Below are 15,013 nucleotides of genomic sequence, written 5' to 3'. Positions count from 1 at the left end.
GCCCCTCGTGCACGCGGGGTCTCTGACTCTCATGGACGTGGGGTTCCCAGGCACACACATGTAACTAAATGTGGTCATTCTCTCTTGTCAATCTGTCTGGTGCAGATTTAATTATTAGACCAGACTAAAGAACCTAGGAAGGGGATATGTAATAAAACGAAATTTGAATGGCGGAGTTTCTGAAACTCTGATTTAGAAGGGAAAGCTAGGATCACCACAGCAATTACAATACTCTGACAACAGCTATGCCTGGAGGAGGAGGAGGAGGTGGAGGGAGGGACCATATTGTGGGAGAGCGATGGCCCTCCTGAGCCCTTCCAAAGCTCATGAAGGAGGAGGGCAATCAGGGTGGCCTTCCTGAAAGAGGAGACGTCTCACGCGAAACCTGCAAGGGCACTAGGAGGTACCCTGGGGATGCTCCCCGGGGGTGGTGCCCTTTGAACGGTGTAGGCGAGGGCTGAAGCCCAGCAGAGGGCCCATGGGCTGAGTGAATGGAAGGGATGAACTGGGACAGGTGAAGGAGATAATTCGGGGTAAGTACCAGGCCCAGCAGACATTCAGTGGGTAGCAGTTTGCTTCCCCCACCTCCACCTCCACCCCTGAGCAGGATGGCATTCCCCAGCCCCACTGGTGCCCCTGGGCCCAGGAGAGCCCCCCTGGGTGGGTCCTGGGCTCCTCCCCAAGTGGGCCTTACCTTAAGGCAGGCGAGGGCACGTCCCAGGGAACCTGGACCGTGCTGGACTTTCCAGATGTGCCCCACCCCAAGCACCCTGGGCAGGGCAGCCCCCTCTGGCTTACTGTGTCCCCAAATGCCACCCACGTGCTGGCAGGTCCCTGGAATGACAGGGCCCTCCCTCCCAGGCCTCCCCTCCGCCAAGCCCTTTATCGCAGGCTGAATTTCGACTTTTCAGCTGCAGTTAGTGTTGGGGAGCTGGCCTGGCTGAAGGCCCCTGGTCCCTTCCGCCCCGCGTCCGCCGCTGTCATTCCCCCGCCTCCCCTCCCCCTCCGCTGCCTGCCCCCCTGCCCCGGCCTCAGTCCGAGCTGCCCGGGCGCACTCACCTCTCCCAGGTCCCGGTGCAGGAAGCGGGCGGAGGACGGGTCCCACCGGCTGAGCCCGGGCCGGGCCGGCGGGAGGGGAGGACGCCGCGCGGTGGCGGCGGCGGCGGAGAGGGCCGGCGTGGGCGTGGTGCGGAGGGGCCCCCGCGGCCGCCGCCACCCGGAGGCGGTGGAGGGGCGGAGGCTGGGCGCGCGCCCGCGGGCGCGGAGCAGCTGCCCCCCAGGCTTGGGAGCGTGCGGCTTCCGGAGGGCTCGGGAGGGCCATGCTCTCCCGCGGGGAACGCGGAGGGGCCGATGCGGACTCCTCCCTGTGCACTCCGGGGGTCTCCGGGGAGGGGAGAGGGGGAAGCAGGTGGCTGGTGGTGCCTCTGCAGCTCAGACTGCGTCGAGAAGCGGCTGCGTGAACCCCACCTCCGTGGGCCGGGCCAGAAAACAGCTTGGAAGGGAATGCCGTTTCTAAGCCCTGCTAGGACGCCCCCTCCCCGCCCCCTCCTGCTCCCCGCACGTGTCGGCCCTGCCAGGACCCCCCCCCCCCGCCCCCCATCCCGGGCTCCTGCCCGACTTCCTGTTGTCACTCTGCCCCACTTTGCAGCTGCGGAGGTGATGGGTTCCCAGGCCCCTCTTTCCGCTCTACCCGCTGGCAAAGGTCGGGAAGGATGGCAGGAGAGAGAGAGAGAAGCCTGGGCAGTTCCCAGCCTCCGCCCCAGCCCAGGTGGCCTCTGTGCCCGCGTTGGGGCGGTCACTGCGCCTACACTTTGTAGCAGGACCAGGGGGCCAGCTCTGCCAAGCTCTGCTCTGGACACGCACCTTCTTCTTCGGCCCCGTCTTCCTTGTTGTCCTCTTTCCGCCCAGCCCTCCCCTTGCTGTGCTGCAGCCGGACTGTGCTGGCTTATGAGCGCCCATCCGTGTTTCCAGGGATTTTCGAAAGCCAGGTGTTAAACACAGCCATCATTAAAAATTAACTTACGTAAGCCTGCAATCAAATAACTTATATTAAAAACAAAGGCCATAAATACTCAAAACCTGCCACTTGTAATTGCTGTACCATTCATTACCCATGCTCTTGGGGTTATCTAGACCTACTGTGTCTGCACGGAGGTGACATGACGTCACATCTCACATCTGCACATCTCTTCCCATCTCCGTGGTTAGGGACTTCATGTTGGCAGCTTGGAATTGCTTGTGGTGAAAACATTTACACCACAGAAACGGGCAAATTTTACCAAACCAGGGCTTGTTTTCTTCAGTGTCTACTGTCTCTAGACTGGAGAAAGTGTTAAAAGATTAAACTTAGAAGTGTGTCTTGGCTGAATATATTTTTTAAAAATATATTTTTATTGATTTCAGAGTGGAAGAGAGAGGGGGAGAGAGATAGAAACATCAACGATGAGAATCACTGATCGGCTGCCTCCTACATGCTCCCCACTGGGGATTGAGCCTGCAACCTGGGCATGTGCCCTTGACCTGAATAGAACCTGGGACCCTTCAGTCCACAGGCTGACGCTCTATCCACTGAGCTAACCCAGCTAGGGCTTGGGTGAATATTAATGTATGTATATTGTATCTCTAGTTTAAAAAAATGTCTGTAGCCATTACAATGTGAATACATTACAAGAAATTGAGGAACGTGGGCTGGCATTCAGTAAAGGACTGATTGAGGAGTCACTCACATCATTAACAAATGAGTGAGGTTCTCACACACACCTTCGGCTTGTTTTACTTGCCAACATAAAAGAAAATATCATCCAACATTCACATTGGAACCACAGTCATCTGTCAGTCGAGGGCAAGCTTAGGTGGGCTATAAATACACTTGCTTGGCAAAAACCAGTGAGAGGGAATCGATGGGCTGTGTGCATACATGTATACATACATATGTATATGTGTGTGCATACATGTAAACATATTCCCTCCTCCTCCTCTGGCTGGTTGATAAACACTTGGCTGGATGCTTCCTTCCCAAGGTTTGTCCGACGTTCTCTAATGTTCTCACTTCGCTGTTCTCCCAGGGGGAGCCCCTCTGTGCCACAGGTGACCCCGCCCTCTCTGCAGGCAGACCTCAGCCCTCAGCTGGCACTAGGATGTTTCCCACCCCCCACATCACACAGCGCCCAGGCCAGGGTAGAGGTGGGGCCCTGGAGCTCAGCGGGGCATGGTTTGGGATGCCCCCTCAGCCACGGGCCCCCATGGTACTGCCCAGGGGGGCCCCCACCTGGGGTTGGCTAGGTATGTGAGCAAGACATCAGAGTTGGAAGCAGCTGAGGAAGTGACATGGGGAAGAAAGGGGGATGCCCAACACGGTCTGGCTGAAGGGGACAGAGGTGAGAGAGGAGGCGCACAGAGGCTTTGGTGGGGGAGGATGGTGAACCGTGTGCTGAGCATTTTGAGTTGGAGGTGTCTTGGGACATCCAAGATGGAAACAGATCTGGAGGTTCCCAGGAGAGGCTGGTGCCAGAGGTGCTGGGAGCCTTCTGGGAAGATTGCAGTGAAAGCTGTGGGTGTGTACGAGCTTGTCTGGGCTGGAGTGGGTGGTGGTGATAGAGGGTTGGGTGCACCCTGAAGTGACCACAGAGAAGCTAGATCGCAAAGGGATGGGTGTAACTATGTGGAGGCTGAGGGAGGGGAGGTTCAAAAAGGAAGATCACCCAGGGTGAATGCTGAGAGGCGCCATGGGGCTGAGGAGTTGCGGGAGGCAGGCAGACCAGTTGACAAGCCCCTGCCAAGACCCAGGGACAGGGATGTCGGGGGGCGTGGGATGAGAACAGTCAGCTAAGATGGCCGGACAGATTCCAGACCCATTCCCAGGTTCAGGGGAGCTACCACCTGTGGGAAGTGGAGAGAGGAGGAGTCCAGCCCATACCACAGGCTTTTGGCTTCGGTGATTGACAGCTGGTGTGCTTGGATAAGTAGGGAGCCCAGAGGAGCCAGGGAGAGTGGAGGAAGCCTGCCGCCCGGGCAGAAGGTCTAAGGCAGCCGACCTCAGGCCTGAAGCTCAGGAGTGGTCAGTGCTAGAGGAGCAGGTGGTCAGCCCTGCAGAGGGGGCCTGGAGGGCGCTGCCTCCACGGTGGAACCTGGGAGTGAGCACACAGGAGCGGTCAATGAGTGTTTGTGGAAGGAATGAGTGAGTGACAGAGCGACTGGCAAGTGTGAGCCCTGAAGGGCTGTCCCAGAAGGGAGAGAGTCAGGGGACAGAGGCTGAGAGCTCCGAGGGGTGACTGGCCAGTGTCAGATCCTGCAAAAGCCAAAGGCACAGGGGAGGAGGCCTAAGGTGCCGCTGCTCAGTTTGGTTCAAAGCACTGGGGAGGGCAGCTCGCTGAGTGGGCGGCTCCCACAGCGGCAGGACCTGGGGAAAGAATGGAAAGGAGGGAGAGGAGGCTCCTTACAGGAGAGGTTTGGTGAGGAAGCAAGGGCACATCCAGGCGGCTGCTGCACAGAACACCACTAGGTCAGGCCAGGAGGGGATTGCTACATACCTCCCTCCCTCCCTCCTTCTTCTGACACTTCCTGGTTGAGCAGCCTTGGGAAAATTCAATGGATCACTTATTTTTTTTTTTTGCATGGCACAAATATGAAATTTTCTTGTACTCTTTACACAACCATTGAATACTGCTGGGCTCTATGTCTAGAGCTTTGGATTGCAGGACCTGTAAGGGTGAAGTTATCTAGTTTGCAATTTACGTTTAGGGGCTGCCCACGGAGAGCAGCGATTGATAACCTAGTTACAAAAACCCATTCAGGACGGAACCAAGGTCCTTGGTTGCTGTCAGCAATTGGTCCTTGATTAGCCTGAACCAGGAGAAATAGCAACAAGATTGGTTAGAAAATCTGGCTCTTGACCATCGGTAAGTGTGTCACGGGCAGGAAACCTGGCTCGTTGCTGCAGCTCCTGTCTGCAATCCAGGGCCAAACAGTGGACCGCAAAAGCCTAGAGGCACAATGGTTATCTCATGTCTTCAACCCTTTCTCCAAACCGCCTTCTGGACGCTCCACTCGAACAGAGCCAAGGATCACTTTAAGCTAAGCTCCTGCTATGATCTAAATCCTGTATCTAAATGGGATTCAACTTATAGGAACTTAAACACAAGCCTGGAAAAAAGCTGTTGCCTGGTGAACAGGAAACCTCGCTTTCCCATGCTCTGACCTCAGGCAAAGGGAGCCGGTGGATTGTGGGGGCCGGGGAGACTGGGGGGGCTGATGCAGGGAGCCTGGAGTCCCAACGCCCCGCCAGTGCTGCCAGTGACGAGGGGTGAGGAAAACTAGGACTCAATTTTACAACATCTCATTTTATTACAAACCCGTCCTTGTGTCCCAGATTCAATGGCTATTTAATACACAACCCAAAGCACTCCGAAAATCGACCATGTTAACATTCCCATTTCTTTCTCAGTACTTTAGCTCAAAAGGAAAAAAATCTTTATAAAACCCAAATCACCAAGCTGGTACACCCAGGAACAGCACCTCAGTAAACAACAGGAAACAAAATGTGTCAGGAACCCGGCCAAATGCACACAGCAGCAGGTGCGATTCCCGATGGAAAAGAATGACTCCGTGTGGAACATAAATATAGGGCGTCCCCCAAAAATGTATACAGAGGTCAGACTCCCGATGGAAATGCATGATTCCCAATGGAACATAAACACACTTGAACAGCTGATAACTCACTTAATTTTCACCCCTTTTTAAGGTTTAATTTATTCGAATCAATGGGTGAAGCCAGACTAAGCTTTGAACAACAACAACAACAAAAAAACTTATCCACCGGACTTTTGAGGGGGATACATAATGGGTGAAGTTTACGGCACAAAACCGGCAACAGCCGAGGAATCGAGGGCCGGTATTGAAAGAGAATGAGCACAAATACTGAATGAAATGATTCTTGATGTTTGTGATCCCGCTGCTTCGCATTAGCTGTGGTCCAGGCACTGGTGCCGATTTCGTACCATCAACTTTATTTTTTATGTAAGTCTAGGGGGATAAGTTATCCTTGTTTAGAGCTTAGCCTGGCTTCACCCATTATTTCGAATGTTAACCTGAAAAGAAGTGAAAATTGAGTTATCAGCTGTTAGTGTGTACATTTTTTGGGGGGACACCCTGTGGATCCCCATCAAAGTATATATATTTCATGAGTGTGTACACATCTATATAATATATTAAAGAAATTTGGTTTCTACCACAGGAAGTTATTCAGAAATAAAAAAAACGTCTCACCCTCGATGGGGGACACTGGGGCGCTGCAGCCACTTCCCAAATCAGGCTGCACCTGCCTCTCGCACACGCTCCCCTCTGTACACACTATGTACACTTGCTGGGAGGGGGCGGGCAGGGCTTCTCTCTACCCCACCGCCCCCCCCGGCCGGGCAGACCCAGTGTTTATAGAAAAGTGAGCAGGGGAGGCAGGTCCCCCTGCGGCCCCAGGAGCCAGCTGGAGAGAGGCAAAGCCTGAGGCCACCTTGGTCCAGTGGTGAAGTACAGGGGCCCAGGCCTGGCTCGGCAACGCTCTGGGTTAACCGTGAGCCTGACTCCAGGGTCCACCCAGGGCCTCCAGGTCTTTGTAGTTTGGCCGGTCTGGGCTTCCCCTGGGACCACCAGGCTTCTGGGAAAGGGAGTAGAGTTTCCGGTTCAGGGCTCAGCCCTGAGAGCGTGCGTGCATGTGTGTATCTGCTCGCCCGCACACGCATGCTTTAATGGAGGTCAAATTGCAAAAAGTGTTCTAAGGGGCACGCTCACATAGTGTTTGCCGCAGGGAAGTCGGTCTGTCACTGCATTACGGGCGTCCCCCGGCCACAGTGGGTTTGTTCAAAAGATACCAGTGGCTGGAGGATCAGACACGTGTCCCCCCCCTTGGCACAGTGTTGTCACTAACAGAACAAATGGAAGAAGCGCACGGAACCCCTTTCCTCGTTCAAAGCCCTCTCCTGGCACCGCCGGCAGACAGGAGAGGAGGCCACGGCCATCAGGAGGCGCGTCAGCAGTTTTAAGGCTCGGGCTGCGGGTCCAGGAGGCGCGTCACACGCAGCCATACTCGTACCACACAGTCTGCTGGTCCCCACCCGGCTCTGGGGACGCCGGCGTGCTTTTCGAGTTGTTCCCACGACTGAAGTCCTCAGGGGCCCGGCTGGTGTGGGGAGCCAAGTCGGGAGACCTGCCCGGGCTCTTGGCAGGGAGCCCCTCTCTGTGGGCCTGTCCTGGGACCCCATCACCCTCTGAGAGGCTGAGCCCCACCCGGACAGGGGCGATGGTGGCCACTTCCCCCGAGTGTTGGGGGGTTGGGGGCCTAGTCCGGACAGCTGGGGCTGGGGTCGGCGAGCGGCGCTGGGGCTGAGAGTTGCTGCCACCACCGCCGCCAGTGGCAATGGCTGGGGCCGTGGCGGATTGTGGCAGGGGAGCCAGCCGCTCCTCCTTTGGGGGAGCCAGCGAGAAGCGCCTCATGTCCAGTGGTCGGCTTCGGGGACCCGGGGCCTGATAGGAGCCGCCAGCCTTTCCCACAAGTGGGGTCTTCTCCCGGGCCAGGCTGTGGGAGCTGGGGGGTATGGGACTTTGCGGGGTGTAGCTGCCTGTTTCCCTGCCCCCTGAGGCCTCAGAACCCCCCGGCTTCAGAGGAGAGTCCTGTTTGGAGGCCTCTGGCCCGCTGGCCCGAAGCAGGTCAGCTGAGGCCAGGCTGAAGGCCCTGCTCAGGGACGCGCTCCGGCTGGCAGGTGTGTGGGAGGTTGGGGGCATGGTGGCCTGCCGGGGTCTGCCCAGAGAAAGGCTCTGGGGAGGCTGGGCCGGCCTCAGGGGGGCACTGGGTGGGGTCTCGGCGTCAGCAGGTCTCAAGTTGGGCTTCACATACTGCCCCGGCTTTAGCAGCTTCCCCTCCGAGGTGCTGACAGCCATCTTGAGGGTGGGGGCCACCAAGCTGGTGGGCATCCTGGCCCCTTCTCTCCTGGCAGGTGGGCCTGGCTGGCCTCCGACGGTTGGGAGGTCATTGGCCTTTCTGAAGTAGTCACTTAGCAGGTCATCCCGGCAACTGCGAGTGTCCTATAGAGAAGAGAGGAAGAACTGAGAGGCAGGAGTGAGGGCCAGGAGGGCCCCTCGAGGGCAGGGGTCGCCATGATGGTGAGGGCAAAACAAACCCCACCCCCAAGCAGCACGGCTGTACTGTCCTACGGAAGCTGTGGAGGTCAAGATCGGGAGGCGACAGAGGTAAAATAAATAAATAAATAAATAAATAAATCTTGAGATTCAGTGCCCTCTACTGGAAAATAATAGACCTTTTCAGAGACAAATGCATAAGCAAAGGAGGACAGCAAATACCATGGAGAACCACAACAATGAGGATGACTAGAAAGAAAACGAAAAATCCCCAGAAAGCAAACTGGAACACATGGAAATAGGTGATATAAATAACAGAGATTTCAAGATTAAGGTTCTGAAAATACTCAATGAGATGAGAGAAAATAACAACAGGCAATTCAGCGCACTCAGAAAACAAATCAATGAACAAAATGCGTACTTTACCGAAGAGATTGAAACATTAGAAAAGAACCAATCAGAAATCCAGGAAATGAAGCATGCAATTAAGGAGATTAAAGGTGAACTACTGAGCATAGAAAACAGAACCAACCAGATGGAGGAAAGCATTAGTAATATTGAAGATAGGAATCAAGAAATGATGCAGAAAGAAGAGAAGAGACCCAGCATAAAGAAAAATGAAAGAGCTCTAGGAAACCCATCTGACTCCATCAGAAAAAGCAGTACTAGAATTACAGATACTGCAGAGGAGGGGAGAGGAAGCATGGAATGGAGAGTCTATTCAAACAAACAGTGGATGAGAACTTCCCAAATCCATGGAAGGAACTGGATCCTCGAATCCAAGAAGCACACAGAACACCTAGTTACCTCAATCCAAAGAGGCCTTCTCCAAGGCACTTGGTATTGAAGCTGTCAAGAATTAATGACAAAGAAAAATTCTCAAAGTGGCCAGGGAAAAAAAGGAAGTGACCTACAGAGGAAAACCCATCAGAATTTAATCTGACTTCTCAGTAGAAACTCTACAGGCATGAAGAAAGTAGAACCAAATATTCAAGGGCTTGAAAGAGAGAAATTATCAGCCACTAATAATATACCAGCAAAATTATCCTTTAAATATAAAGGAGAAATAAAGACGTTCTCAGACATACAGAAGCTGAGGGATTTTATCACCAGAAAACCTCCATTGCAGGAAATACTCAAGGGACTTATTCTACCTGAAAAAAAGAACATAAGGTCACAACACTACGAGTTAAGACCACTGAAAAACTTACAGCATAAACAGGAATAATATGTGACAACAAAAACATAAAAGGGGAGGGGGGAAGGTCTGAACTGGCAAAGGAAGATGAAGATCAGATGCACTCGAACAAAAACTATGTTATATATGCAACTTCATTTTTTATAAACCTAATGGTAACCACACACAAAAATCCCCAAATCAGGACATATAGCTTAAAAAAAAAGGAAGCCAAGGAAAGATGTATGGAATACCACCAAAAAACCCCAAATAAAAATATAAAGGAAAAGAACCAATGGAGGCACAGAGTTACCAGGAAACAAAAGATAAAATGGCTATAGAAATCCTCATACATCAATAAATACCCTAAATGTAAATGGTCCAAATTCGCCAATAAAGAGGCACAGAATAGCAGAGTGGATCCAAAAACAAAACCCAACTATATGTCACCTATAAGAGGCATATCTAAGCTACAAAGACAAAGGTAGATTCAAAGTAAAAGGGTGGAAAATGATTCTCCAAGCAAACAAGATCCACAGAAAAGCAGGTGTAGCCATATTTACATCTGACAAAATATATTTCAAGATAACAAGAAACAAAGATGGACACTTTCATGATACAGGTAACACTACATCAAGAAAACATAACACTTCTTAATTTATATGCACTCAACCAGGAAGCACCGAAATATGCAAGACAACTACTCACAGAACTAAAGGGAGAAACAGATCAAAACACAATCATAGTTGGAGGACCTTAATACTCCACTGATAGCTCGAGACAGATCAACCAAACAGAAAATCAATAAATAAATATTGGCCTTGCTCTAACTGGTTTGGCTCAGTAGATAAGAGTATCAGCATGCAGACTGAAGGGTTCCATTTTCAATTCCGATCAAGGGCACATGACCAGGTTGCAGACTCGATCCCTAGTAGGGGGTGTGCAGGAGGCAAGCCAATCAATAATTCTCTCTTATCATTAATGTTTCTATCTCTCTTCTTCTCTGAAATCAATAAAAATATATATTTTTAAAGAAATATCAACCTTAAATGAAACACTAGACCAAATGGACATAATTGACATTTATAGACCCTTTCATCACAGAACATCAGATTATACATTTTTCTCCAGTGGACCTGGAACATTCTCAAGGATAGACCATATATTGGTCACAAAACTAGCATCAACAAATCATGAAGACTGAAATTATACCAAGCATATTCTCTGACCACAATGCCTTGAAATTAGAAATCAAATGCAAAAAGGAAGTAAAGAAACTCACAAATAGCCTTAGCCAGTTTAGTTCAGTGGATAGAGCGTCAGCCTGCAAACTCAAGGGTTCTGGGTTCGATTCCTGTCAAGGGCAAATGCCCAGGTTGCTGGCTCAATCCCCAGTGTGGGGCATGCAGGAGGCAGCCGATAAATGATTCTCTCTCATCACTGATGTTTCTAGCTCTCTCTTCCTCTCTGAAGTCAATAAAATATATATATTTTTTAAAAACTCACAAATACGTGGAGATTAAACAACATCCTACTAAAAAATGACTGGGGCAATGAAGAAGTAAAAGATGAGATCAAAATATATAAAGAGACAAATGAGAATGACAATATAGCATATCAAAACGTCTGGGATGTAGCAAAAGCAGTAATACACTACATTATCATATGATCTTACCAATAGTTGCAGGAAAAAGCACTGGATAAGATACAACATCCATTTATGATTAAATCGCTCAATAAAATAGGAATAGAAGGAAAGTACCTAAACATAATAAAAGCCATATATGATAAACCCTCAGCTAATATATTCAATGGTGAAAAACTGAAAGCTTTTCTAAGATCAGGAACAAGACAAGAATGTCCACGCTCACCACAAGGACATGTGCTGGAAGTCCTAGCCACAGCAATAAGGCAGGAGAAAGCAATAAAAGGCGTCCAAACAGGGAAGGAAGAAGTCAAACTGTCACTTTTTGTGGATGACATGAAAACCCTAAAGACTCCACCAAAAAACTGTTAGAAACAATAAACAAATACAGTCAAGTTGCAGGATACAAAATCAATGTGCAAAAATCCATTGCCTTCCTGTATACTAACAACAAAACTTCAGAAAAAGAAATGGAAACACACACACACACACACACATGCAATTCCTTTTGCAATTGCAACCTTTCTCTTGATCTGGGAAAGGCAGTGGTGGGAACGAGCGAGGCTGGCCCCCAAGGGGAGTGCAAGGCTGAGCGGTGGGTGGCCACCTGCAGAGTTTCCTTCAAGCTGCTCCCCCGGCTGAGCAGGTGCCCGGCTGGGCTTCCTGGCCGGAGAACCAGTGTCCTTTCCCACCACGCTGCGCAGGCAGAGTCAGAAGCCCAGGTCTGACCCTGCTCTGGTAACCGCAGCCCCCGGCCAGCACCTCCCAGCCTGGAGGCGCCTCGTGGTGCCTCCTGAGGTGAAGGGCCACGAGAAGAGGAAAGGAAGGGAGAGCGCACGGACGGTGAGTCAGGGATCACCAGCGGAAGGAGTCAGGCCCCGGCCGCTAGACCTGTGTCAGGCAGCGTCAGTCCGCGGGACGGCTCAGCAACCCAGGAGCCACCGGCACTTGCCAACAACTCCTGGCCCATGAAGACACCTGGACACTCACCCTGACAGAGACACAGGCTGCTGTTTTACATGCTAGTTAGGAGTCACATATCTGGGGCGTCTGTACAGTAACACCTGTGGTCATTAACATCAACAGGTAACACTGACCAACTGCTTCCCAGGTGCCAGGCACGATGCTAGAAACCACAGGTATAACTGGGAAAGAACAGAACAAAAACAACCCCCAACTCATTCAGTTCTCACAGCAACCGTGCAAGGCTGTATTCAAACCGCCTTGAACAGGCAGGCAATTGAGGACACAGAGGCTGAGCAGGTCCCGCATCGAGAGTGGCAAGTCGGGGATCTGAACCCACAGCTGTCCGACTCTGCAGCCATCTCCTCTCTGATCCTTTCTAAGTCTTTGACACCCGTCTGCATGAGTCCACCCTCTCTGGCCACCCACTGGGCCCATCTTATGACATCCCCTCCCAGCCAACAGCACTCAGGGAGTGGAGGCGTTGAGGGCGGGCACCGCTGTGACTACCACTTCCTTCAGGCCTTGCTCGGGTGTGTGTGTGTGTCAGGTTAGCTGGGGGGCAAGCGGGGGACACGCTGGGAAGATGGAGGAAGGTGGGGTTCCACAACCAACTCCTGCAGTGAGGTTGTTTAGGTCTCATTTAGGCTGAAAAAGGTAGGGCATCACCCGGGAAGTTGGTCATAATGCAGATTCTAGGGGAGCCCCACCCCAGAGCTCCTGAGCCAGAAACTCTGGGGGCCAGCCTGTGTCCAGGCAGCCTAGGGGAGCAGGACACTCCCCGGAGTTTGCGAACCTCAGCATCAGACCGTGAACTCAGTGAGGGGGCAGGGCTTTGGTTTCTCTCCAGCCCCTGGCACGGTGCTTTGCGGACAGAAACAGAAATGACGGGAGGGCGGAGACCATGCACACACTTCCTTTCAGGGCCAACCACGAGACTGGGCACCTGGTAAGTAGGTGTGAAACTTGCTGATGAACAGGTTTGCTTGGTGTTTTGCGAGCAGGCATCATGCGTGCTGCCTAACGCATAGTCCTGCTCAATAAATATCTACTGAACGAATATTCTGTATTCTCTGTGTCACTCGGCTCTACTAAAGCAGGCTGTAGAATTTACGAGGCCAGAGAAAGGTCTACTGTGTATGTTGAAGGGGAATGAGGCAGAATTACCAGAGCACTACAGTCCTCCAAGGCTCTCAGCTGTAACTGCATCCGTGCAGGGACCCAACAGCTCGTGGCAGGAAGTCAGACAGACTGTCCAAGGCGCACGTGCAGCCTCAGGAAAGCTACCCCGAGACACGAGGGTTTCCCGCTGCCGCTGCCCTTCAGGCCAGAGCTGCAGAGCAGCGCTCAACAAACTCGCCGCTCTGGCCTGTGAGCTAAGGATGGTTTTCAACATTTTTAAATGATTAAAAACTTTTTTCTTTTGTGAAAAGTCTGTAAGATTCAAACATCAAGGTCCTTAATGAAGTGCCTTTGGGGCACAGCCATGCCCGTTCATGGGTAGATGCCTTGGCCCGCCTCCTGCCCCAGCGGCAGAGTGGAGTCTACAAGAGGCTGCATGGCCTGAAACATCTACCATCTGGCCCTTCCCGGAGAAACCTCTGCCGGCCGCTGCTGGGAAGAGTCAGAGTCAGCGGGTCTCCGAGCTCTGCCACACCCCGGGCGTGAGATCCTACCTCTGCACGTGGGAGCCGGCCACACCTGCAGGGGTGCTCCAGGGGGTGGGCACACACATCCCACCCTCGTGCTGGCATTACGCATCTGCCGCTCCCTTCAGATGGAGGCAACAGCCTCCCAGGTCGGGGCTGGCGGCCGGCACACGGTCATTTTCTGGCTAGTGGTTAAGCTGCCCCATCTAAGCCAGCTCTGCAGCCAGGCTGCACTGCCCTCGGCCCCGTCCCTCTCTGTGATTTGCTGTCAAGGTCTCTGCCTCTGGTGCCCGGCCATCTGAGGGGAGCGAGGAGAGGGGGAGCGAGGGAAGAGAAAGCTCCAGTCACTCACGGCGGTGGGGGAGCCCCGGTTGCTTTCCTCCAGGAACTCCTCCAGGGTGACCATCTCCCTGCTCGGGGAGGCGCAGGGCCGCACCCAGGCCTGGGGCTGGGCCACACCCCTCTTCTGGATGCACTCCTGGGGGACAGGCCCGTTCCGGGGTGGCGGGTACTCCTGGCGGCTGAGGGTAGTGCGTCCTGGGGCGCTGGCATCGCGGGGCAGAGTGGCTGTGTCCCTGCTGGGGATCAGGTCCTCACTGCTGAAGCTCTCGGGCCTGCGGTGGAGCGGGTCGGAGGAGCCTGGTGTCAGGGCGAGGGGACACAGAGGGACACACATCAGTCTCCCACTCTCGCTCGCCTGCCCCCCGTGGGCTCTGTGCTGCCTGCGGCTCAGGGAACAGAGCCCTGCCCGGGAACCCAGGCTGGCACTGCGGGTGTCAAGGACATTCCGGAATTCTTTAGAAGTTCACGCCGGCATTTAACACCAAAATAACTTGGGGTAAAAGTGGAAAGCTTCTGCTAAAGCTTAAATTATCAACAGCTGTAAGGTACCGCACTAGATGGCTCTTGAAACAGTGTAGACCTGAGGTCGGCAAACTGTGGCTCGCGAGCCACATGCGGCTCTTTGGCCCCTTGAGTGTGGCTCTTCCACAAAATACCACGGCCTGGGTGAGTCTATTTTGAAGAAGTGGCGCTAGAAGAAGTTTAAGTTTAAAAAATGTGGCTCTCAAAAGAAATTTCAATCGTTGTACTGTTGATATTTGGCTCTGTTGACTAATGAGTTTGCCGACCACTGGTGTAGACAGGCCATATTCTGCACCATTGAACAAACTGTAAATGCTGTAGAGGAACCAGCCACCCCCGTGTCCTCTGACCCCTGTGGACGGGAACCACTGGCTCTGTCCCCATCCTGAAGCGGAAGGAGCTCAGACGCGGAGGATGGGTGGCTCGCCAGGTGCCCAGAGCTGGTCAGTGGAGGAGGGATTTGAACACAAATCTGTTAAAACTCCCAGGCCTAAGCTTCAAACGGCATGAAGTGGCCCTATGAATGCAAACACATCCTGCTTAGAAGAACCTTGCTAATTGAATTTTTTAAGTTACACAAATAACACC

At 52.7% G+C, this 15,013-nt stretch overlaps 2 protein-coding genes across 2 annotated transcripts in view; both read right to left on the bottom strand.

The window, feature by feature from the left end:
• GPR68 (G protein-coupled receptor 68) overlaps nt 1–1,140 on the bottom strand; it is a 30,560-nt gene extending 29,420 nt beyond the window's left edge. The window contains exon 1 of the mRNA XM_028155913.2: nt 1,060–1,140. The gene's annotated coding sequence lies outside the window, so the exon portion shown is untranslated. The remainder of the gene's footprint in view (nt 1–1,059) is intronic.
• A 4,190-nt stretch (nt 1,141–5,330) lies between these two features.
• Nucleotides 5,331–15,013, bottom strand: part of CCDC88C (coiled-coil domain containing 88C) — a 112,089-nt gene continuing 102,406 nt past the window's right edge. The window contains exons 29-30 of the mRNA XM_054715455.1: nt 13,914–14,200; nt 5,331–8,073 (exon numbers count right to left, since the gene is read on the bottom strand). Of these exons, the coding sequence (XP_054571430.1) occupies nt 7,063–8,073; nt 13,914–14,200 (1,298 nt within the window). The 3' untranslated portion in view covers nt 5,331–7,062. The remainder of the gene's footprint in view (nt 8,074–13,913; nt 14,201–15,013) is intronic.

The sequence above is a fragment of the Eptesicus fuscus genome, chromosome 5 (genome assembly GCF_027574615.1).
Source record: "Eptesicus fuscus isolate TK198812 chromosome 5, DD_ASM_mEF_20220401, whole genome shotgun sequence".
NCBI classification, from domain to species: Eukaryota; Metazoa; Chordata; class Mammalia; order Chiroptera; family Vespertilionidae; genus Eptesicus; species Eptesicus fuscus.
The sequence above is the reverse complement of the archived record's forward strand: the minus strand, read 5'-3'. Positions and strand labels throughout refer to the sequence as shown.